The 26,378-nt window shown below is 35.6% G+C and overlaps 1 protein-coding gene and 1 pseudogene across 2 annotated transcripts in view; both read left to right on the top strand.

Moving 5' to 3' along the window:
- Positions 1–26,378, top strand: part of TAOK1 (TAO kinase 1) — a gene marked incomplete at its 5' end in the record, with an annotated part of 94,132 nt that overhangs the window by 35,196 nt on the left and 32,558 nt on the right. The window contains 6 exons of the mRNA XM_082678589.1: positions 1,751–1,842; positions 12,930–13,023; positions 14,569–14,650; positions 17,118–17,285; positions 19,168–19,371; positions 22,973–23,107. Of these exons, the coding sequence (XP_082534715.1) occupies positions 1,751–1,842; positions 12,930–13,023; positions 14,569–14,650; positions 17,118–17,285; positions 19,168–19,371; positions 22,973–23,107 (775 nt within the window). The remainder of the gene's footprint in view (positions 1–1,750; positions 1,843–12,929; positions 13,024–14,568; positions 14,651–17,117; positions 17,286–19,167; positions 19,372–22,972; positions 23,108–26,378) is intronic.
- Positions 4,953–5,765, top strand: LOC309837776 (lysine-rich coiled-coil protein 1-like; annotated as a pseudogene). The gene has a single exon. The product of its transcript is annotated as a lysine-rich coiled-coil protein 1-like (transcript).

Raw genomic sequence — 26,378 nt, 5'->3', positions numbered from 1 at the left:
TCCTTGTACCTTTCCAGTCATCTGCCTTCCATTCCTTTTACCCTTTGCTTTTTCTTTCTCCCCAATTATCTTCCTTCTCTCCTTTTTTTCTAGTGCAGAATTCATAACTGACATGGTTGTCGTGGGGACACATAAACATGTTATTTGCATTGAATTCAGACTTTTTTCTGGCAGAAGGTGATTCTGATTTGACTGATTGATATGACCATGAAGACTGATTTTGCTAACTAGATTATAGGGCAGTGTTTTTAATAAATTGAATGAACTAATTCTGCAGCTCCAAGTTTTTAATATCTTTAAAGCACGTACACAATATACATACATACACTGTGCATTATATCCTTTGCAGCTATTAAATTTATAAAATTTACATATCAACTCAAAAGTGTGCAAGGGATACACAGTTTTTATAAATTCATTGAAGGTAAATAAATGAATAAAAAATTTGAAGACCACTGCTCTAGATGACCAAAAATTTCTATGTAAAACCCTAGTTTAGATAGAGTCCCCCCCATAAAAAAGGGTTCTGTGAGTGTATAATATTTCTCAGTGCTTCCCCTCTTTAGATATTAATGATGAATATTAGATATTAAAAAGGCCCTCAAAAGTTCTGCAATAAAAAAACAAATTACTTGTTTAACTTTTCTTGATAATTTCTCAAACTTCCTTCAGCATCTTAAAGAACACATTGACAATTGAAAGTTTACAATAAAGTAAACATATTGGTTAATTTGTATATAGTGTACTTGGAACAGAGGAACTAGGTTCATATTTATATGTCTTTACACAAATGCACATGTGCACGCACACACAAACACACACACAGGGATACCTGGTAATAATCTTATTGAAGCCGTCAGCAACTGTTATAAGTACCTATCTGTGCTTAATACCAAATACATATGAAGTATAAGGTAAAGTATCATCAAGAACCACAGACTCTAGTTGAAGACGTGAATTAGTGTTTCGTTTTTTGTAGGCTTTTTTGGGGGTTTTTTGTTTTGGTTTTTGTGTTTTTTTGGCTGCGCCAAGTGGCATGTGGGATCTCCCCGACCAGGGATCGAACCTGCCACCCCCGCTGCAATGAATGGAAGCGTGGAGTCTTAACCACTGGACTGCCAGGGAAGTCCTGTGTTTCATTTTATCACCAAGACACCGTCGTTGGTTGGTTATAAAGTTGATAATTTTGTGATTGTTTTAGTTGTGAGCTGCCCTAGCCACTTTTATCATGGGACACTATTCTAATTTGAAAGAAAGGCTGACAAGCTATGCTTATTCAGCGTTGGATATTGTGATAGGTACTTCCTGAAATAAATGGAGTGAGTTTGTCATTTCAAGGGAAACAACTTATGGTATTCAATGCCAATGGTAAAATTCCATCTTTCAAGCAAAAATTAGATGGAATCCTGAGACCAAAATGTTTGAGAATCACTGGCCTAAAGGCTATACAGTATTAGAATTTGCAGACTTGAATGGATGCAGAATACAGCCCTCCTCTAGGGGATCCTTCCTTTAGGATGCTGTTATATGATCATGACACATGGTGAGAATGAGTCTCACACTGTATATGCAAAGGTAAATATTTACCTCACAACCTGTAATACATTTATTTCATATTATAAAAATTCTTAATGTCCAGATATATTGCCTGGAATTCACACCAGGTGTTCTCCATGTAGATAGTCATTACATTTTAAAAGAATAGTATACATTCTTTTAACTTTAATTTAAATGACATTTTATTTTTTAGGATGGCCCCAGAAGTAATTTTAGCCATGGATGAAGGACAGTATGATGGAAAAGTAGATGTATGGTCTCTTGGTATAACGTGTATTGAACTAGGTAAGCATGTTCTTTATTACTATGTAGTAAATTTTGATCAAAGTTTTACCTCAATTTCTATACCAAATTACAGCTTTTTATTTTTTATGTTGGTTGCTAAGGGGAGCAATATGTTTATTACATAGTTTTCATTTTGGTTATCTGGTAATTTTTATATATATTAGCTTAGGTATATTGTATTTGCTCTGTTAAAATTAGGTCTAAAATAATTTCCACTATAGTATTAATTAAATTTGAGGTATCTATGTCTTATTATTAATGAGTATTTGTTAAACACTTGGAATATGTATGTGATTAGTAGATTTACCATCTATAGATGGTCTCTGAAGCATTTATGAGTTACTTACCTTTACCTAGGATACTTACTACTTTGAGTTAGATTTAAGAATTAGCTGTCAGGCTGCATACATATTGTAGTAGTTTAATTTTATGCACACATTCTGTTGCCCATAAATTGAACTATGCTTAAAGCAGCGGACCACCATAACTTCACTAACATTCCCAATGTAAGTGAGCCAGGTGGGTAATTGAACTGTCACTGTAACTGAAGATGATGGCCATCCTCTTGCTCTTGATTCCCCAGGCTTCCCCCCACAAGCCCAATATCCTTTTCTTTTTTCCTTCTTATAAGAGCATTCCATTAAACTTTATTTAAAAACAAGAATATTTAATTGAACCATTCTAGGAGTGACCAAGAATTGAAAACAACACATTAAAGTAAAAATCCATGTGTAGGGCTTCCCTGGTGGCGCAGTGGTTGAGAGTCCGCCTGCCGATGCAGGGGACACGGGTTTGTGCCCCGGTCTGGGAAGATCCCACATGCTGCGGAACGGCTGGGCCCGTGAGCCATGGCTGCTGAGCCTGCGCCTCTGGAGCCTGTGCTCCGCAACGGGAGAGGCCAGAACAGTGAGAGGCCTGTGTACTGCAAAAAAAAAAAAAACCATGTGTAATTTTGACAAATCATATTTATTTTAAAGTTTGATAACAGCAGTAAATAGAGATTTGGCGATTACCATAATGCCATTCTCCTCTGATCTCTTCATCTCAGTTTGAGGTTTGCAAAATGTTTCTTCCATTTGAAAGTATCCTTAAGTGTCTTAAATTCTTTTTCTCTTGATTCTTCTTCCTACTGGTAGATCCTAATTACTTTCTTAAGAAACCTGGGTATAAATGTAAAAAAGCTGGTTAATATATTCTGCCCATGGGTTATTTTTACACTCTTATGCTGGCTGATGCATATATGTGCCCCTTGGTGATAGCGAAATTGCATTAATGGTCCTGTTAGATATCATTGATATATTTTAGTATTTATCTGATTAGAAAGTATTCATTGGCTAATTGTACTGCTCGGAAAGAAACCTCTCTAAACTCTGCAGTTTCTGTGAAATGGTTTCTTTTTTCCAGACTTTTCTAGCTTCTTTTTATTGTAGTTCACAAGATAGAATTACTTCACAGTGAGAGTTTTTATGCTTATATAATAAAGCAACTTCAGAAGATGTGACTGCCTTTGGATAATTTCAAATGAGTGAGATGTCTTAAAGAAATTCTTAGAGTTTTAGGCATACATTTGGCATCTTCAACTTTTATAAATAGTCTTTCATAATCACTTTAAAAAATTTTACTTACAAATGTTTTGAATTATGAAGTTGTTCTAAGTTCAGGAACTATATTTTAAGCCTGCTTTGGGTTCCAAGGGAAAGGTCTAGAGGAGCACAAGCAAATAAAACTCTGCATTGGTAGAAATATTCTGTGTCTCCATGCCTTTTGAGCACTTGAAATGTGGCTAATGTAACTGAGGAACTGAACTTAAAATTGTATTTTTCTTTTTTTTTTAAATATTTATTTATTTAGTTGGTTGTGCTGGGTCTTAGTTGTGGGATGCAGGCTCCTTGTTTCCACGTGTGGGATCTTCGTTGCGGCATGCGGAATCTTTAGTTGTGGCATGCGGTATCTTTAGTTGTGGCATGCAGGATCTTTTAGTTCTGGCATGCAGGAACTAGTTCCCTGACCAGGGATCAAACCCGGGCCCCCTGCATTGGGAGCTCTGAGTCTTAACCACTGGACCACCAGGGAAGTCCCTTAAAATTGTATTTCATTTCAATAAGTTTACATATAAATAGTCACATGTGGCTAGGGGGTACCCTGTTAGACAGTACAGGTCTATAGGCATGCAAATTAGATTTGTAGTCTTGGGAACTAAATCTGTTACATGCTTTTACTTTAAAATAGTTAAAGATAGTGAATTAAAGCAAACTGTTTTATCATAGCTTGGTTATGTCCTATGACCAAGAAATCTTAAAGTGCAGGATTTTTCATAGGTGAGTTTATATGTTTGATTACAGTTAATCTGATGGAAAAGATCCCTGGTTTGTTGTTTTCAGGAATGATTGTACAATCGTGTTTATAAAAATAAATTTACCACTTTTTTCTGATTATAAAAGTATATATTGAGGATGTAAAATTTCAGAACTTTAAAAGGAGTAAAAGGAAAATAAATCAAAATAAATATAACTACAGTAATTTGTTAATGTGTGCACAGGATAGAAAGATGTAAACTGTGACATCAAAAACATAAATCAGTGGTGCACCTTGCAGCTATGGCGGCCTTGTGGTGGTGCTGTCCATTCAGCCACTGGTGGTGGTGGCGACTTCCTCTCAGGAAGTCCGGTCTCCACCTCCTGCTCCCACCACGCTTACTCGGTGGCGGCAGAGGCAGCGGTTGTCCCTGCCTCTCCGCCTCCTCCACCTTGGCCTATCCACCAGCTGGCATTGGCGGAGAGGCAGATGGTAGTTGTAGATGGCCACCCCTGCCTCAGAGAAGATACCACATTGAATGAGCAAAGAATGAACTTTTTACAGATACCTTTTATAAAAGGCTTATAAGGAATAGTGCCATAATTTGAATCACAATGGATTTCACATTATGAGGTGAATGGGAGTGAAGTATTGGACAAAAATAGATTTTTTAATCTCTACATCATGGTTTTTAGCTCCTCAGTTGTTGCACAGTCTCACTATTTGGAGAAAGTTCATGCTAAAAAACTGAAGCAATTAATGGGTGAATATGATCAAATTTTTCCACCAAGTTCTCAACCTGATAAGCAGAATCCTTTGTCAACCTAATGAAGTATTCAAGGAAGACATCTGACTCTTTTCAAGATGAACTTGAAGATTATATCAAAGTGCAGAAAGCCAGAGGCTTAGAGCCAAAGACTTGTTTCAGAAAGGTGAGAGCGGATTATTTGGAAACCTGTGGATACAAATAAGAGGTTAATTCTAGACCCAGGTGTAGAATGTTTGATCAAAGACTCCCTTATGAACCCGTCCAGACCTACCGAAGACCGTGCAATATTTCACAAGCAGTGGAGAAGCGGTTACCTCAGTGACTATCAGCTCATGACAGCAGGCTGAGACTGGACTCCCTGAACTACTGTCAATTCACCAGGGACTGTTTCTCAGGAAAACCAGTATCCCTGAACTTTAGTCAACAAGAGTAAAACTGTGGCTCATACAGTGTACGATCTGGAGTTTACAGGCACCTCTCCTCAGAAAACAGTGCCAAGCTAGTTATAAACAGATACATCAGAAGAGAGAAAGATACCCAGAGGAAGGCCAGGAAAAACCAGAGGAGGAGTGGTCCAAGCATAAGAGGAAGAAAGCTTATGAGGAAATAGATTTAGACAAACACAAGAGCATCCAAAGAAACAGAGGTGGAAACAGTCAGAGTCAGTACAGAAAAGCTTAAGAACCGAAAGGAGAAAAAAAGCTGAGGTGTAGCCTCTAAGAAAGAGGAGCATAAGCGTAGAAAAGAGAAAAAGGAACAAGGGAAAGAAAGGACAGAAGAGGAGATGCTTTGGGACCAGTCTGCCCTTGGATTTTGAAGCTCTTGCATTGGTTCTCCTGAGGTTAAACTGAAGAAATAGTTAAGGAGCTTGGTTTTATGATGTTTATGTTCATATCGCTCTTTTCATGTGAACAGGTACAAAGGCTAAGTGAACAGAAAACATTTAGTGTGCTTGCTCTCCAAAATGGAAATTACTTTTCTGCTCCTAAAATCATTACTACATTTTTCTTATACATAATGTAATTTCCCTTAATGAGGGTGGCTCTGCTTTTATTCATCAAATTGCTATGATGGTGGAAGTATTTTTCCCTTGGGAGGTCATTTATTTTAAATTGGAGGATTAATAGGCTTTATAGAATCTATTTCTTGATTGGGTGTTAGTTTGGGGTGGGTGTTTTTATATTCATTAGTTTTCTCTGTGAAGCAGCTTACATTGATTTTTTTTTCTTCATTAGATCTAACTTGCAGTCTATTTTCTAGATTGGAAAGTGGAAAATGACATACATTATATAATAAGCTTAAGTTACATACAGTTTTAAACGTTTCAAAAAGTCTTGATACAAAATGAGTTTATATTCTGGAAATGTTTATAATATAATAAAGTTCTAATTTCTACAAAAAAGTACATAAATCAAAACCAACAAACAAAAGATAAAACGTGGTGGTGGGGAGTAAAAATGTAGAGCTTTTTTTTTTTTTTTTTTTTTTTTTTTGGCGGTACGTGGGCCTCTCACTGTTGTGGCCTCTCCCGTCGCGGAGCACAGGCTCCGGACTCGCAGGCTCAGCAGCCATGGCTCATGGGCCCAGCCGCTCCGCGGCATGTGGGATCTTCCCGGAGCGGGGCACGAACCCGCGTCCCCTGCATCGCCAGGCGGACTCTCAACCACTGCGCCACCAGGGAAGCCCTGTGTAGAGCTTTTTCTAACTTAAGTTGTTATCAACTTAAAATAGACTATTATAAATATGTTGTTTTACATATTTTGTAAGCTTCATATCAATCACAAAGCAAAACCTCTAGTAGATACACAAAAGATATAGAGAAAGGAATCCAAACTTAACACTAAAGATAGTCATCAATTCACAAAGGAAGAGAGTGAGAGGAGAAGAAAGGAACAAAGGAATTATGAAACAGCCAGAAACCGATTAACAAAATGGCAATGAGTACATATATTTATCAATAATTACTTTAATTGTAAGTGAACTAAATTCTCCAATCAAAAGAAATGGAATGACTAAATGGATAAAAAAACAAAACCCATCTGTATGTTGCCTACAAGAGAGTCACTTCAGATATAAGGACACATAGAGACTGAAAGTGAGGAATGGAAAAAGATATTCCATATAAACGGAAACCAAAAGAAAGCTAGGGTAGCTATAGTTTTGTCAGACAAAATAGACTTAAAAAAAAGACTGTAATAAAAGACAAAGAAAGGCATTACATAATGATTAAAGAAGTCAGTTCAGCAAGAGAATATACCTTTTGTAAATATTTATGCACCCAACATAAGATCACCTAAATATATAAAACAACATAAACAGACCTAAAGGGAGAAATCGACAGCAATACAATAATAGTAGGGGACTTTAATACCCCGTGTTCATCAGTGACTAGATCACAGACAAAAAGTCAATATGTGACATTGACCTTAAATGACACATTAGACCAAATGGACTTAACAGACACACACAGAACATTTCATCTCAAAGCAACAGAATACACGTATTTCTTAAGCGTATACGGAATGTTCTCCAGGATAGATCTTATGTTAGGCCACAAAACAAGTCTTAATAAATTTAAGAAGATTAAAATCACATCAAACTTCTTTCCCAACCACAATCGTATGAAACTTGAAATCAGTTATAAGAAGAAAACTGGAACATTCACAGATATATGGAGATTAAACAAAACAATACTGAACACTCAATGGGTCAAAGAAGAAATCGAAAAATATCTCAAGACAAATGAAAATACCTGGGACTTCCCTGATGGTCCAGTGGTAAAGAATCCACTTTCCAATGCAGGGGACGTGGGTAAGATCCCTGGGCAGGAAGATCCCACATGCTGCGGAGCAACTAAGCCCATGCACCGCAACTACTGAGCCTGTGCTCTAGAGCCCATGAGGCACAACTACTGAGCCCACGTGCCACAACTGCTGAATCCCGCACGCCTAGAGCCTGTGCTCTGCAACAAGAGAAGCCACCGCAGTGAGAAGCCCGCACACCACAATGAAGAGTAGCCCCCGCTCACCGCAACTAGAGAGAAAAGCCCACACGCAGCAATGAAGAACCAACGCAGCCAAAAAAATTTTTTTTTAAGTTTTTTTTTTAATTATTAACATCGCATCAAACTTCCTTTCCAACCACAGTCGTACGAAACTTGAAATCAATTATAAGGAGAAAACTGGAATATTCACAGATATATGGAGAGTAAACAAGATGGTACTGAGCACTCAGTGGGTCAAAGAAGAAATCAAAAAATATCTCAAGACAAATGAAAATAGAAGTACAACATACTAAAACATATGGGATTAAGCAGGGACTTCCTTCGTGGTCCAGTGGTGAAGAACCCTCCTTCCAGTTGCAGGGGACGCCGGTTTGATCCCTGGTCAGGGAACTGAGGTCCCACATGCCTCGGGGCAACTAAGCCTGCACACCACAACTACTGAGCTCACGTGCCTCAACGAAAGAGCCCATGTGCTGCAATCTACAGAGCCCACACACTCTGGAGCCCACGCACCACAACTAGAGAGAGAAAACTCGCACACCACAACTAGAGAGAAGCCCGCGCGCCACTGCAACTAGAGAGAAGCCCGTGCACTGCAACGAAGATCCCACATGCTGTAACTAAGACCCGATGCAGCCCCCCAAAAAAACCACTAAGGGACAATGGAAAATCAAAGTAATAAATGGGATTTCAAAAAAAAAAAACAGCGAAACATGGGATGCAGCAAAAGCAGTTCTAGATAACTAATGAGAACCTGCTGTATAGCATAAGGAACTCTACTCAATACTCTGCAATGGTCTATATGGGAAAAGAATCTAAAAAAAAAAAAACGAGAGAGAGAGGGAGTGGATATACATATATGTATAACAAATTCACTTTGCTCTACACTTCAAACTAACACAACATTGTAAATTAACTATACTCCAATAAAATTTTTTTAAATGATTAAAAAAGGCAGTTCTAACAGGGAAGCTCATAGTGATAAATACCTACTCTAATAAATAAGAACAATCTCAAATAAACAACCTAACTTTCCACCTCAAGGAATTAGTAAAAAACGAACAAGCTAAGTCCTAAGTTAGTAGAAGGAAGGAAATAAAGATCAGAGCAGAAATAAGTGAAATAGAGACTAAAAAGACAATAGAAAAGAACAGTGAAACTTAAGAGCTGGGTTTTTTTTTAAAAAGATAAACAAAATAGACAAATCTTTAGATAGACTTTCCATAAAAGAAAGAGAACTCAAATAAAATAAGAGATGAAGGAGACATTATATCTGATAACACAGAAATACTAAAGAATCACAAGAAACTACTATGAACAGTTATACATCAACAAATTGAGCAACCTAACAGAAATGGACAAATTCCTGGAAATATTCAATGTACCAATACTGAATCATGAAGAAACAGAAAATCTAAACAGACTGATTATTAGTAAGGAGATTGAATCAGTAACCAAAAACCTCCCAACAAACAGAAGTCCAGGACCCAATGGCTTCACTGGTGAATTTTACCAAACATTTAAAGAAGAATTAATACCAGTCATTCTCAAATTCTTCCAAAAAACAGAAGAGGAGGAAACACTACCAAACTTATTTTACAAGGTCAGCATTACTCTGATACCAAAACCAGACAAGGACACTATAAGAAAAGAAAATTACACGCCAATATCCCTGATGAACATAGATGCAAAAATCCTCAACAAAGTAGTAACAAACAGTATTCAACAATACAGTAAAAGGATCATACCCCATGATAAAGTGGTATTTATTCCAAGCATGTAAGGATGGTTCAAAATGCACAAATCAATCAGTGTGGTACATCACTTTAACAAAATGAAGGATAAAAATCATATGATCATCTCAGTAGATGCAGAAAAAGCTTTTGACGGAATTCAGCATCCATTTATGATAAAAATTCACAACAAAGTGGGTATAGAGGAAACATACCTCAACATAATAAAGACCATATATGACAAGCTCAAAGCTAACATCATACTCAACAGTGAAAAGCTAAGATATTTTCCTCTGAGATCAGGAACAAGAAAAGGATGCCCACTCTTGCCACTTTTATTGGAAGTCCAGATAGGCAAGAAAAAGAAATAAAAGACATCCAGATCAGAAAGGAAGAAGTAAAACTGTCGCTATTTGAAGATGACATGGTATTATATACAGAAAACCCTGAAGATTCCACCAGCAAACTGTTAGAACTAATAAACAAGTTCAGTCAAGTTGCAGGGTACAAAATCAGTATACAAAAATCAGTTGTATTTCTGTACACTAATAACAAACTATAAGAAAGAGAAATTAAGAGAACAATCCCATTTACAATCATATCAAAAAGAATAAAATACCTAGGAATAAATTTAACTGAGAAGGTTAAAGACCTGTAAACTGAAAACTATAAGACTTTTATGAGAGAAATTGAAAAGAACACAAATAAATGGGAAGATATTTTGTGCTCATGGATTGGAAGAATAAATATTGTTAAAATGTCCATATTATCCAAAGCAGTCTACAGATTCAGTGCCATCTCCATCAAAATTCCAATGGCATTTTTCACAGAAATAAAACTAACAATCCTAAACTTTGTATGGAATCACAGAAGACGCTGAATAGCAAAAGCAATCTTGATAAAGAAGAAGAAAGCTGGAGGCATCATACTTCTGTTTTGAACTGTATTAGAAAACTTTAGTAATCAAAACAGTATGATATTGGCATAAGACAAACACATAGATCAATGGAACAGGATAGAGAGCCCAGAAATAAACCCATGCCTATATGGTTAATTAATTTACAGCAATAGGTCAAGTATAGACTATGGGGAAAGGACAGTCTCTTCAGTAAATGGTATTGGGAAAACTGGAAAACCACATGCAAAGAGTGAAAATGGACCAGTATCAGGAATTCCCTGGTGGTTCAGTGGTTAGGACTCAGCACTTTCACTGCCATGGCACAGGTTCAATTTCCTGGTTGGGGAAATAAGATCCTGCAAGCCACATGACATGGCCAAAAAACGAAAAGAAAAGAAAATGGACCACTATCTTATATCATACACAAAAATCAGCTGGTTACATACAGGGGAAATTTATCAAATAAGAAAATATATTAAAGATAATGAGAGTGAGGTTTTTCATTGTCAGAGAGGGGTATTACAAATCATGGGAAGAGGATAAGCTGGAATAAATACTATGGTATTGGGTTGGATTTGTGATATTATGGTGAACTCAATTGTTTTCAATAAACAAATATAGATATTTAATGTGCATGTATGCCCTAACTCTATCCACTGAGAGGATCTAAGAACAGTGACACCTCAGTAGCAGTGAGTACATCCGTTGCCATAGTTTCTTGGAGTGGGGAAAGTACAAGATGCTCCTGGAACATCTTAGTGTGCCAGAAAGCAAGGAAGGATCAAGGAGTGATGGGGCCACGTGAAAAAAATAGAAGCCATCATAAAAAGGTTCTTAATGCTCAAATGTGAGGCAGTTTGAACATCAAAATAAATGATAATAGCAGGTTATAACTTATTAAATAAATATAAGTCTACAAGTCCATATAATAAAGAATAAAATGAAAGTTTTATGAAAAACAGGATATTTATATAAGTACCTTCTCACAAAATACTTATTAATTACAAAGACAAAAAGAGAAACTACTGTGAAGAAGCCTGGTAGACACCACCGTAAGTGATCAAAGTGAACACCATCAATAATGAAACCATTTGAAATCATACATCATCTTATAGAATAAATTAGAAAAATATAACATTTACTTCTGTGATATTCCTGCCAAAGTTGTATAGCCCAAATTTAATTATTAGGACCAACCCAAATTGAGGGATATTCAAGAGTCTTTTATACTTCAAAATTGTCAAGGTCATGACTTCAGCTCACCTTAAGAGACTGGAAAAAGAAGAGGAAATTCAACCCAAAATAAGCAGAAGAAAGAGAATAAAATATCAAAGCAGAAATCAGTTAAATAGAAAGCAGAGAAGCAATAGAGAAATCAGTGAAACCAAAAGCTAGTTGTTTGAGAAAATTAATAAAATTGGTAAACCACTAGCCAGATTGATCAGGAAAAGAAGAGAGAAGACACAATATCAGGAATAAGAGGTGACATCACTACAGATTTTACAGGTATTAAAAGAATTATAGGGACTTCCCTGGTGGTCCAGTGGTAAAGAATCCACCTTCCAGTGCAGGGGACGCAGGTTCGATGATCCCACATGCCGTGGGGGCAACTAAAACCCATGCGTGACAACTACTGAGCTCACACACCTCAACGAGAGAGCCCGCGTGCCACAAACTACAGAGCCCCCGCACACCACAACTAGAGAGAGAAAGCACAAATGCCACAACTAGAGAGAAGCCTGCACACCACAACGAAGAGCCCATGCGGCAATGAAAGATCCCTCACGCTTTAACGAAGACACCCCACCCCACCCCCCCACCCCCACCCCCCCGGCCCTGTGACGCAACTAAGACCCAACACAGCCAAAAAATAAAGAAAAGAAAGGAGGGAGGGAGGAAGGGAGGGAGGGAAGGAGGAAGGAAGGAAGGAAGGAATTATAAGGAAATACTATGAACAACTTTGTTAATAAATTTAACAAGTTAGATAAAATAGATAATTTCCTTGAAGGATGCAAATGACCAAAGGACGCTTTTGCTACAGAGGACATTATTGGGATACTCGATTGAAACTTGAATGGGGTTTGAGGATTTAGATGATAGTCATGTATCAGTATTAATGGTCGGTTTAATGGCTGTGTTATGGTTTTTTAGTATGAGAATATGTTTAGGAAATATACACTAAAGTATTTAGGAAGGGTGGGGCATCATGCCAGCAATTTACTGTACATTGACTCACTTGAAAAAGTTCTTTGAACTCTACTTGAAATTTTTTTTGCTAAGTTTAAAATTATTTCAAAAAAAAACAAAAACAAAAAAACTTTAACAATACTTGTATGTCCCTGTATAACAGGCACATATTTTAACAGGAAAGTTTTCTTTCTTTTACAGCGGAAAGGAAGCCTCCTTTATTTAATATGAATGCAATGAGTGCCTTATATCACATAGCCCAAAATGAATCCCCTACACTACAGTCTAATGAATGGTGAGTATTGCTAAGAGATATATTACTCGACATTGTATAAATTAAATGCTTTTTCATAATGTTATCAAAGTGATTTCATTTCAATTAGGTAAAATGTATTACCTGAAAAGATATTAAAATAGGTTATATCATGTTTATCCTTTATTATATCTGCTTTCTTAGCATATATATAACTTAGTTCAGAAACAAAGGATAGATGATGCCACATGGAAACAAAAAGTATTTGCTTTTCACAAAAAAATTATATTTAGTTTTTTGAACTTTAGGAACATACATAACCCTGATTATATAATAAATAGCATGATTTAAACATAATATTTTATAACTAAAATATAGATTGCCACAACCTGTAGTGAAGTTCAGTTGGAGAATGGTTTATAATTTATATAGTATAAGACATAGGTAAAATGGTTTGATTTATCAGAATTACCAGATAATTCATAACTTTGGAATCATTCTAATTGTTATTATGACATTTGTTATTCAGACTGCTTAATGTTTTTTTTCTTCTAGTGCTTCCTTGTTGTGATAAAATTACATTCATTCATGTAAAAAAGTTTATGGAGAACTGATTGACAGTTTTAGAAAATGAGGATTTTTATCAGAAAATTTTACTGGGAAATTAATTCCTCAGGTGTATCTAGCATTTGAAAAATTCCAGGGGTATATGTAGCATATTTAATAAATATTTTTAAAAAGGTAGATGCATAAGTTAGCAATACTTTATTTTTTAAGGATTAATTAACACACATTCATAGTTCTTAGTAGTTTTGTAGATATACATAGAAGGAATCTTTTGGCTCAGACTTTAGTATTATGGTACATATAAGTAATAAATATATTGAACACAGACTGTCTTCACACTGTGTTCAATTGATACGTTGGGGATTCAAAAAAGAGTTCCTTTTTTGCTTGTAAAGAACTTAAGGTCTTCTTTGAATATTACAAACATCGATGGAGAAATTATTACTGGCTTACTCATTGAACTCTCATCAGTAACCCTATATAATAATAATGTGTTAAGACTTCTGATGTTTTAAAAAAATATCTCAATTGGTTTTCTGGATTTAATGGAAGTTTTATCCATTTGCTCTAGGACATCAAATACTTAGGTATACAAAATGCTCCCTTCAAAGCAAATGGAGTGATATTCTGAATCACTCTATACAGAAGATGATCCAGGGGGCAAAGAAGAAAGAAAGGTGGCTTATAGAAAGGAAAAGAAAATAAAGTTATCTTAGATTTGAATGCTAAAAGGAAAATATTGGCTTTTCTAATTTTCCCTCAATATAGAATGAGTTATGATATTTTAAATGTGGGAGCAGAATTTTAAAATAATCTGTGCAAATTTATCTTCGGAAAATGGTGAAGATTCATTGGTTGCTTTAGATAACTTTTCATAGATATATATGAAATGTATATAGTATCTCCTTTTTTTATCATTTCTTTTCCATCCCCCCTCCCACCAGTAGGCACATGCCTTGTTTTGTGGATGTTTTTAAAGGAAATAGCAATATGTTCACTTGATACTTTCCTTTACAATAGGTCTGATTATTTTCGCAACTTTGTAGATTCTTGCCTCCAGAAAATCCCTCAAGATCGCCCTACATCAGAGGAACTTTTAAAGGTCAGTTAAATTATACTCTGTTTTCTACCCCTAAGAAATTATTTAAGAATGTGTTTTATTTTTCTTTGATTCTGCATCAGTATTAAGTATTCTCTACTAGTTTTTAATTAAATTGCTAATTTTGTATACTGTTCTCTCTTGAGACTCTTCTTAGATGCTAAATTTTTTCATTTATTTTTTGAAAATTGATTGTTTTTACTGTGTCTGGATAGTTATTTTGGATATAGTTAAATATCCAAAATAGTACCAAATGGCTAAATTTTTATATGTGCAATAATATATTCATGAGTTATAATTACAAATTTTAATTCATGTGGAACAATATCATATTTCAAAGTTGGTAAAGCATAGTTTAACTTTGGATCTAATTTTTATATCTACCATACTTTATGTATTTTTCTGTCCTGTATTAAAATAATATGAAAGAAAGAAATGACATGTAATATATTTACAAAAATATTGTGGGAGGAAAGAGATTTTAAAAGAAACTGTTAAAATGGATATCATTTATCCTTTTTGGAAATACATTTTTCTAACTTAGCAATGAAAATATTTTTTAAATCATGTAAATTCTATTCAGTTTTCACTAACTTTCATTGCCTAATTTAAATAAATGATTGGTATATGCTTCCTGTTCTCAAAAATTTTACTTCATTTGGCAGTTGACTGTCTTATTAATAGCAGTAATAGTATTGTTGAACTTAATATAGTTCTTAAAACATCTACATAAAGCAATAGTAAGTAGATTTGATTCTCTTTGTGACCCTAAGAAATCTTGTTGATTTTTCACTCTAAAATTTAAGTAGCCTATTTTTATATGAATGTTTTAGAATTTCAGAGGGATTCAGTTTATTTTCACCAATGCACATCAATTAAAGATACAAAGAAATTGAAAGGATCTTATATATATTCAATAGTATTATTTGCAACTTTAGCATGTAGAAGAGCAGTATAAAGTTTCAGTAATGCTTGGGGAATTTTAGGCAGTAAGCGCACTCATACCGTCAGAAATGAAAGCTTGAATAAATTGGTACTCACAATAGCAACAAAAGATTTAGTAAAGCTAGGAATTATATTAGTGAAAAATAAGCAAGATCTATATGTAGAAAACTGTCAAACTTAGAAATATTTCTAAATATATTATTTTTGGGTAAGAAGACTGAATATTGTAAATAGTGGTACATACCAAGCTAAGGCTTAGGAAAAAGGAAGAATGTGATTTGCTTCTTACACTTGTCTAATATAGGTGAAAGAAGCTCTTTGGGTATAACCCAACCCACCAGGCCTAGGTATTTGGTATTTGGTGATTAGGTCCCAAGTCTGTATATAGTATTCATTTACCTGGTCCATAGTGTGTATTGGCACAGCCTTATTGGAAACGATAGGAAGTAGCTATCAAGTGCTTCTTTCCCTTTGGCCTGATGACATTTCTTTCACAATCCATCATAAAGAAAAAAATTAATAGAAAAAAGGTGTTTTTTACATATGAAGCTATTTATCTCAGAATTAAAAGTTGGAAATAAACTGTCCAGAATTAGGGTAATGGTTAAATAATTATGCCATAAAGATTTGATGAAATATTCTGTAGGCATCATGTTTATGAGTTTGAAATAACAATACTTATGATAGTGAAAGTAGAATCAAATATGATATAGTTAGGACTCTGCATAGAGAAGAAATAAATTTGGCTAACAAAGGACGTAAAAGTGTTACAAAAATTCAAGGGTATCTCATGAACTCAAGGACAGAAGGTATCTTTCTGCAATCTATATACTAACTGTATCTACAAAACAAAAGTCTATACATAGAAAATTTCTGAAAAGAAAGGTATCAAAATGTAGCAGTGATATTCTAAAGTTGGAATTGTTCTTTCTACTTTATTTGATAACGTTAAGCTTTATTAAATGTTAGTGGTAAAAATCACTAATAATATAATGGCTTTTAATCAACTGCTAGTGTTTTATGAAGAGTATTGTTTATGCAACATACAAAGAAAACCATAATATCCAGGTTTATATTACATAATTCACCATCAGTAAATGCATTTCTGTTGAAACCTAATAAAACTCAGAACTGACGTGCCTTTTCTGTGAAATCAACAGTTATAAGAATATGTAAACCTTTATTTAGCCTTTGTTTAGGGCTCTAACTGGACTTACCTCTTAGTGTTTAATTAAACCCTTTTATCATTTCAACTCTGCATTTTCAGTTGACCAACAAAAGTATGATGTGCAAAGTTTTTATAAAATGTACGGGGGTAGTTACGTAGGCAGAGAGTGAATATATGTAAATGACAGTTTCATAAATATAAGATGTCAGAAATGTAATAGAATTAAATAGCTATAGATTATATGCGTTATCTATCATGATTATTCAGGATAGTATCTCTAGGGTCTAAGAAGGGGTACATTTGTACTAACTGAAAAATATATAGATTTCAACTTGACTTTTACATTCTCTTATCCAGCACATGTTTGTTCTTCGGGAGCGCCCTGAAACGGTGTTAATAGATCTTATTCAGAGGACAAAGGATGCAGTAAGGGAGCTGGACAATCTGCAGTATCGAAAGATGAAGAAACTCCTTTTCCAGGAGGCACATAATGGACCAGCAGTAGAAGCACAGGAAGAAGAAGAGGTAATAATTTAGAAATGATGCAAATATTGAGCTCTCTTCATTGGCTTCTTTACTTATGCAACTTGTCTTTTACATCACGAATCTCTTACATCAGTGGTTCTCAGGTTGTGTTTTCTTAACACTGGTCCTGTAAGATCCCAGGTGGGAAAAAAGGGTTTTGTGTTCTTTAAATCCAGTCCCTTCATAGTGCACATTGGCATACATAGTAAAGCTCTGAGAAGTCTTGTATTAAAGAAACTGGTTCAACTTTGTTTAATCTGGTCCCTCTCAAATATCTTGGACACTGAACCCTTTTTTTTGCCTGCTTGTCCAGTTGTGTGGGACATGCTTTTGAAAGTATTTGAAACTATAGACTCTGGAAGTTGACAGTACTCACTCACAAGTCATTAGAAAGTTACCAAGCATTCTTCCAGGGACACTTCTTTTCAGTTCTGCATACTTTGATTCCATCTACGCAGTTCTAAAATACTCATTTTACAAATGAGTAAAAGCAAGGGTCAGTGGTTAACTCACTGTAGGTAGAGCCATATGGGTTCAAATTCAAATAGCTGTCACTCTTAAGGTCAAGTTCTTTCCCTGTTGCCTTTTAGGGAGAATGGAAATATAAATTTGCAATGGATATGTTACAGAACTTTCTCACATGGAAATATACATATAAAGCTATCTTTTTTACTGTAAATATTTTCAGTTTTCTTCTTTGCTTCTGTCAGAATTCCAGAGCTTTGATTTGTTTTTTCTGTTTTCCAGTGAGAGAGATCACTTTGCATTCTGAAACTAGGAGCAGCAGTTAATTACTTTTATTTTTAATAGTGCTACGTAATTAATGAACTATAAAATGCAAGATTTTATTAACCTACAGTTTTGGGTATTTTTTGTTTTATTTTTTAGTTCTTTTGATAGTCTTTTGAAAATTGTTTTGGGTTATTCTAGATATATGAAACAAAGTTGTGGTAAAGTAAAGTTGTGAAATTAATAAGATTCTCATGTAGTTTAATCTATAACAGCATCTCCGTTAGGCTAGAGACATAAGAAAAGTTCCTCTATATATACCATGTGTCCATATTTATTAAATTCTGCATATCTTATAGAATTTTGGTATGGTAAGACTATTGTAATGTTGGTACCCAGATACCATGGCTTGCCTGGTTACTTCACAAAAACATTCTTGTGATTGTGATTAAATATATATGTAATACATAATTTTTAATTTACAGAAAAATAGGAATTAAATTATTTGGTGGTAGAAGGATAGGCTAGAGACTATATTTTAAATAAGAAAGAAAAATACACTTCAAAAGGCTTCAACAAAAAAATAACAACTAAAAGGAGTTGTTTCTAGGATTTTTTTTTTTAAAGGTTGGGGCTTGTCTTTTGTTTCTTGGAAGCGCAGAATCCTAACCACTGGACCGACACGGAATTCCCGTGTAAGATCCCAGGTGGGAAAAAAGGGTTTTGTGTTCTTTAAATCCAGTCCCTTCATAGTGCACATTGGCATACATAGTAAAGCTTCTTTTAACGATGGGAATCATTGAGAAATGAGCAGAATCTCTCTATATAACCCATGAGATGTGTGGTAAAAATGAATTTCAAAAAGTGTCAAACAATTTAGAGAAAATGCTGTACGTTGGAAATAACCCAAAACTGATAAACTGCCTTTTTCACACAGTTGGTTTGGTTTTTGTTTATTTACCTGTTGGTCATTTTTATTTGTTTATTTTTCTGTTAGCAGTTGGTTAACTTCCTGGTCTCACCAAATAAAGGAAATGTCTCATGATACACCTCTGACTTTCTAAAGACTGTGTGCCAAGCAGTGTGCTTGGTGCTTATGTTCAAGAAATCGGAAGAGATACAGATATTTGAACCTAATGCTCTTTTTCCTTAGGAACAAGATCATGGTGTTGGACGGACAGGAACAGTGAATAGTGTTGGAAGTAATCAGTCTATTCCCAGTATGTCCATCAGTGCCAGTAGCCAAAGCAGTAGTGTTAACAGTCTTCCAGATGCCTCGGATGACAAGAGTGAGCTAGACATGATGGAGGGAGACCACACAGTGATGTCTAATAGTTCTGTCATCCATTTAAAACCTGTGAGTATTTGGATTTCAGTGAAAAAAAATTTCAACTTTGGTAAATAATTTTCTTCATCTGATTAGTTTAAGAGGAGTTTTTTTTTTTTTTCTGGATTTTTGTATTTTATTTTATTTATTTTTTTATACAGCAGGTTCTTATTAGTCATCAGTTCTATACACATCAGTGTATACATGTCAATTCCAATCGCCCAATTCAGCACACCACCATCCCCACCTGCCCCGCGGCTTTCCCTCCTTGGTGTCCATACGTTTGTTCTCTACATCTGTGTCTCAACTTCTGCCCTGCAAACCAATTCATCTGTACCATTTTTCTAGGTTCCACATACATGTGTTAATATACGATATTTATTTTTCTCTTTCTGACTTACTTCACTCTGTATGACAGTCTCTAGATCCATCCTCGTCTCAACAAATGACCGAATATCGTTCCTTTTCATGGCTGAGTAATATTCCATTGTATATATGTACCACATCTTCTTTATCCATTTGTCTGTCGATGTGCATTTAGGTTGCTTCCATGACCTGGCTATTGTAAATCGTGCTGCAATGAACGTTGGGGTGCATGTGTCTTTTTGAATTATGGTTTTCTCTGGGTATATGCCCAGTAGTGGGATTGCTGGATCATATGGTAATATATTTTTAGTTTTTTACGGAACCTCCATACTGTTCTCCATAGTGGCTGTATCAATTTACATTCCCACCAACAGTGCAAGAGGGTTCCCTTTTCTCCACACCCTCTCCAGCATTTGTTGTTTGTAGATTTTCTGATGATGCCCATTCTAATTGGTGTGAGGTGATACCTCATTGTAGTTTTGATTTGCATTTCTCTAATAATTAGTGATGTTGAGCAGCTTTTCATGTGCTTCTTCGCCATCTGTATGTCTTCTTTGGAGAAATGTCTTTTTAGGTCTTCTGCCCATTTTTGGATTGGATTGTTTGTTTCTTTAATATTCAGCTGCATGAGCTGTTTATATATTTTGGAAATTAATCCTTTGTCCATTGATTTGTTTGCAAATATTTTCTCCCATTCTGAGGGTTGTCTTTTCGTCTTGTTTATAGTCTCCTTTGCTGTGCAAAAGCTTTTACCTTTCATTAGGTCCCATTTGTTTATTTTTGTTTTTATTTCCATTACTCTAGGAGGTGGATCAAAAAAGATCTTGCTGTGATTTATGTAAAAGAGTGTTCTTTCTATGTTTTCCTCTAAGAGTTTTATAGTGTCCGGTCTTACATTTAGGTCACTAATCCATTTTGAGTTTATTTTTGTGTATGGTGTTAGGTAGTGTTCTAATTTCATTCTTTTACATGTAGCTGTCCAGTTTTCCCAGCACCACTTATTGAAGAGACTGTCTTTTCTCCATTGTATATCCTCGCCTCCTTTGTCATAGATTAGTTGACCGTAAGTGCATGGGTTTATCTCTGGGCTTTCTATCTTGTTCCATTGATCTATGTTTCTGTTTTTGTGCCAGGACCATATTGTCTTGATTACTGTAGCTTTGTAGTATAGTCTGAAGTCAGGAAGTCTGATTCCTCCAGCAAGAGTGGAGTCTCTGTTTCCCCCAGTCCTGTCGAAGTCCTGCAGTCAAATCCCACTAGGCTTCAAAGTCTGATTCTCGAGGAATTCCTCCTCCCGTTGCCAGACCCCCAGGTTGGGAACCTGACGTGGGGCTCAGAACCTTCCCTCGAGTGGGTGGACTTCTGTGGTAAAAGTGTTCTCCAGTCTGTGAGTCACCCACCCAGCAGTTATGACATTTGATTTTACTGTGATTGTGCCCCTCCTACCGTCTCATTGTGGCTTCTTCTTTGGATGTGGGGTGTCTTTTTTGGTGGGTTCCTGTGTCTTCCTGTCGATGATTGTCCAGCAGCTAGTTGTGATTCTGGTGTTCTCGCAAGAGGGAGTGAGAGCGCGTCCTTCTATTTCGCCATCTTGGTTCCTAATCCCCTTCGAGATTTTTCTTTTATTTTCTTTGCTGTTTCAGAAGTTTTGAACAATTTTAGGTAACTTATTTTAGAATGGCAGTAGGCTTGTTAATTCCCAATGTAATGTCTGCATTTGGGAAACTAATGTTTTGAGAATACAAAAAGAATATTTTTAAAAATCTTAGAAGAAAAAATACAGAAATACTATGTATAATGTATTATTTGAAGTTACTTAGATGGAAAATAAAGTATTTAAAAACAGTAGATTAAAAAAAAACTAGTAGGTTTACTAATGAAATTCATTATAATATAACAGTTGCCTTTGAAGAGTGGGAGAATGGGTTAGGATGGGTGGTGACCAAAAGTGACTTTTGCGTTATCCATAATGTTTACATCTTTAAGATATAGTGTAATTAAAGAAAAGTATAAATTCTGGGTTTAGGAAATACTGGTGTTTAGTACATTAGTCTTCATACTTTCAAATGCAACATTTTGAATTTTCTTGAAAATATTTGAAGATCAGATAACTCCTTTTAGCAGTTAATAGGAATGCTTCCTTTTAAACTTCACAGCTTAGTGTTACCTAGAAAGTTATTAGGAACAATAGCTAAAAGGTGGAACCAATCCAGGTGTTCCTCAACAGATCAATGGATAAACAAAACCATGGTATATACATACGATGAATATTTTTCAGCTGTAAAAAGGAATGAAATTCTGATATATGCTACAACATTAGTGAACCTTGAAAACATTATGCTAAGTGATATACGTCAGATGTAAAAGGACAAATAATGTATAATTCCACTTATATGAACTATCTAGAATAGGCAAATTCATAGAGACAAAAAGTGGATTAGAGGTTACCTGGGGCTGACTGAAGGATGAAATGGAGAATTTTTGCTAATGGATACAGAATTTCCATTCGGGGTGATGGAAAAGTTTGGGAAATAGTGGGGATGGTGGCACAGCATTGAAAATGTAATCAGCGCCCCTGAATTGTATACGTAAAAATGGTTAAAATGGAAAAATTTATATTACAAATGTTTTAACACACAGTTTTCAAGAATGATTTAGTTAAGTAGTGTTATTTAGGGAAAAACCATGTTTAATTTTTATATTCTTAGGTAAGAGGATTAGCTGTAAAAAGATTATTCCCACAATTAGTTGGTTGCTAGTTGACTTCCTCTTCAGTTAATGAACTAAGGTATATGTCAAGAAAGACATAAGTTCTCAAAATTTGTATAACTATTTTTTGTTTACTTGGACAAATGGCAGAAGTATTATAAAGATCTTTTTAAACTATATTATTACTTTTAAAGCCCAAGAGCCTTAGAGTAATTAATTTTATTACTGCTGTTTAAAATACTGGCTGCATGCTTTATTATCTTCGTTTTTAAGTTATGTTAAAACTTTTTAATTTTGCATTTAATGACTGTTAATAACTCTAGCCATATACATTTCCTTATCATGAATCTGTGTGCTATTTCATACACTGAGGAAATAATGTCTCCTGATTCAAATTGTGTTGAAAATAAAATGTCAGCATTCCCATTTTTTGTTTTTGCTTTTTAAGATTATGTCTTTGAGATTTATTGATCAAGTTGTGTTTAAACTTTAACTTTCTTGAAAGTTCACGTGAACTGTGTTGGCCTTAGGTCGTAATGTCTGTTTCTTTGCCTAGGAGGAAGAAAATTACAGAGAAGAGGGAGATCCTAGAACAAGGGCATCAGATCCACAATCTCCACCCCAAGTATCTCGTCATAAATCACACTACCGTAATCGAGAACACTTTGCTACTATACGGACGGCATCACTGGTATGTACTACTGCAAATTAGAAATATATTTTTCATGTTGGACCTTGGCACCTATACTCAAGTATAATTATCTCTTTTTTTTTTTATTCTGGGTTTATTTTGCAAAACATTTATTTAACATTTAATTTCCTCTTATGAGAAAGATATTATACAAAGCACTCTGAGAGATGTGTACACAAATAAGAAATATATTTGAATATATTGAATTAGCTTGAGAGGGCTAAAAGGTACTAAATAGGAATTCAGATTACCTTTGAATCGGGGCATAAAGGGAGTATTTATAAAATAAATCATCTGAGCCTTTAATAATTAGTTGGTTTTAGGCGCAGGGGAGAGGAAAAATGTAATTTCCACCTAAGAATTGACCAAAATGAGGGAGGGGATGTTTGGGAAATAGCAGGTAATCCAATTTGATGTACTCAAAATGTAGTTCTTCTGATTTCCCAAATAATAAAAATGGATTATTTGTTCATTACAAGGATGTTGTTTTACTGGGGTACTCATAACCCTAATCAGTCAGATATGTAAGTCCAAAACATGATAAAGGATCCTTACTAGGGATAGAAAGAAAATACGTTAAGATATCAAAGGGAAAATAGGTTAGTAGAAAATATGACAGAAAGAAAAAAATATATAGGAGTTATCTGAATTATCAACTACATAGCAGCTCTTATAAATCCCATGCTGTGGCCCATGAATCTGAATGATGTCTAAGGTCAAGAACACCATCCCCTGCCATAAGTCAAGTCATTCCTACTATTCTACAACATGTAAATAATTCTTTGAAGAGAGCAAGTAGCAAACAATGATTGCTTAATTTTTTCATGACTATTTTAATAAATACCTGGACAGGGGCCAGCTTGTGGGAAAACATCTTTGTGACTGGGCACATATTAAGTGTTTCCCAAGCAAGCCTTCTGTCTCAAATTTTGGCTCCCTCAAATTAATTAAGGACACTATTTATTTATTTCGTCAGTTAATTAGTTAGTTAGTTAGTTAGTTAGTTGTGCTGCGCTGCATGACTTGCAGATGTTAATTCTCCAACCAGGAGTCCTAACCACTGGACCGCCAGGGAGTTCCGTAAGGACAGTCTTAAAAAGTTATGGCTTTAGGGCTTCCCTGGTGGCGCAGTGGTTGAGAATCCGCCTGCCAATGCAGGGGACACGGGTTCGAGCCCTGATCCGGGAAGATCCCACATGCCGTGGAGCAACTAAGCCCCTGCGCCACAATTACTGAGCCTGTGCTCTAGAGCCCGTGAGCCACAACTCCTGAGCCTGTGTGCTGCAACTATTGAAGCCTGCGTGCCTAGAGCCCGTGCTCTGCAACAAGAGAAGCCACTGCAGTGAGAAGCCCTTGTACCGCAACAAAGAGTAGCCCCGCTCACCACAAGTAGAGAAAGCCTGTGCGCAGCAACAAAGACCCAACACAGCCAAAAATAAATAAATTAAAAAAAAAAAAGTTTTAGAAAACTTAAGATCCATATCCTTAAACCTAGTAAGTCCATTTATTTCAAGTAAAACATTCAGAGAGTAGGTATATTTGTGTACAAAGATATGAGTAACTATATTATTCAATATGATTACCACGTACCATAACTCAGGCTGACTTATGCCTTGGATTTTTTTCATACAATAAAATGCGTAGATCTTAGGTATTCAATTTGAAGTATTTTTAGTGGTACACATTATGTTAACCATCGACTAAAAAAAAAAATTAAAATTTATTGTCATCCCACAAAGTTCCCTCATACCCCTCTTTAGTCAAGTCTCCACTCTCATGACCACCACTTTCCGTTTCTTCACTATTGTTAGTTCTAACTGTTTTTGGATTTTATATAGGTAGAATCACACAGAATGTACTCTTTTGTGTCTGGCTTATTTTGCTCAGCTTAATGTTTCTGAGATTCATCTATATTGTGTTCATCAAAGTTCATTCTTTTTTATTACTGTAAATATATTTCCATTGTGTGAATATACCACAATTTTTTAATCCATTCTTCTATTGAGGAACACTTGGTTTGATTCCTGTTTGGGGCTATTACCCATAAGATTGTTATAAACATTCTTATACAAGCCTTTATGTGAACATTATGTTTTAATTTCTTTTTGGTAAATACCTAAGAGTAGAATTGCTGAGTCATGGGGTATATATATGTTTAACTTCCTCTGTCAAAAAGTTTTCCAGGGCTTCCCTGGTGGCGCAGTGGTTGAGAGTCCGCCTGCCGATGCAGGGGACACGGGTTCATGCCCCGGTCCGAGGATCCCACATGCCGCGGAGCGGCTAGGCCCGTGAGCCATGGCCGCTGAGCCTGCGTGTCCAGAGCCTGTGCTCCATGGCGGGAGAGGCCACAACAGTGAGGGGCCCGCGTACCGCAAAAAAAAAAAAAAAAAAAGTTTTCCAAAATGGTTGTACCGTTACACGTGCCTATCAGCAATGTGTAAGAGTTCCAGTTGATCTATATCCGCTCCAGCATTTGGTGTTGTCACTTTTTTTAGCCATTGTAGTGGGTGTGAAATAGAATCTCATAGTGGATTATTTTGTTTGTTTTTTGCATTTCCCTGTGACTAAAGATGTCACCATAATAAGCACCTTTTCATGTGCTTATTGTCTGTTCATATATCTTCTTTAGTGAAGTGTCTCTTCAACTCTTTTGCCTGGTTTCTTACTCAGATGTTCACATTATAATATTGATTTGTACGAGTTCTTTGTATAGTCTGGATACAAGTATTATATCTCATATATATCTTGCAAATGTTTTCTCTTCATCTGTGGTTTACCTAGTCTTTTTCTTACTGTTGTCTTGATGAGAGGTTAAAATTATTTAGTTTTAAATTCCAATTTAAACAACCAAATTGAAACATAGGTAAAGGACTTGAATAAACATTTCTGCGAAGAATGTAATACAAGTCGCTAACAAGCACATGAAAGTGCTCAATATCATTTGTCATTTGGGAAATGCAAATCAAAACCACAAAGAGGTACCACCTCACATCCACTAGGATGGCTATTTTTTAAAAAAAAGAGGGCCTTCCCTGGTGGCACAGTGGTTAAGAATCCGCCTGCAAATGTAGGGGACATGGGTTTGAGCCCTGGTGCGGGGAGATCCCACATGCTGCAGAGCAACTAAGCCCGTGTGCTACAACTACTGAGCCTGTGCTCTAGAGCCCATGAGCCATAACTGCTGAGCCTGCATGCTGCAACTATTTAAGCCCGCACGCCTAGAGCCCATGCTCCGCAGCAAGAGAAGCCATTGCAGTGAGAAGCCTGTGCA

Source organism: Grampus griseus (genome assembly GCF_964374135.1).
Source record: "Grampus griseus genome assembly, chromosome: 20".
Lineage (NCBI taxonomy): Eukaryota > Metazoa > Chordata > Mammalia > Artiodactyla > Delphinidae > Grampus > Grampus griseus.
This window is presented reverse-complemented; position numbering and strand designations above follow the sequence as displayed.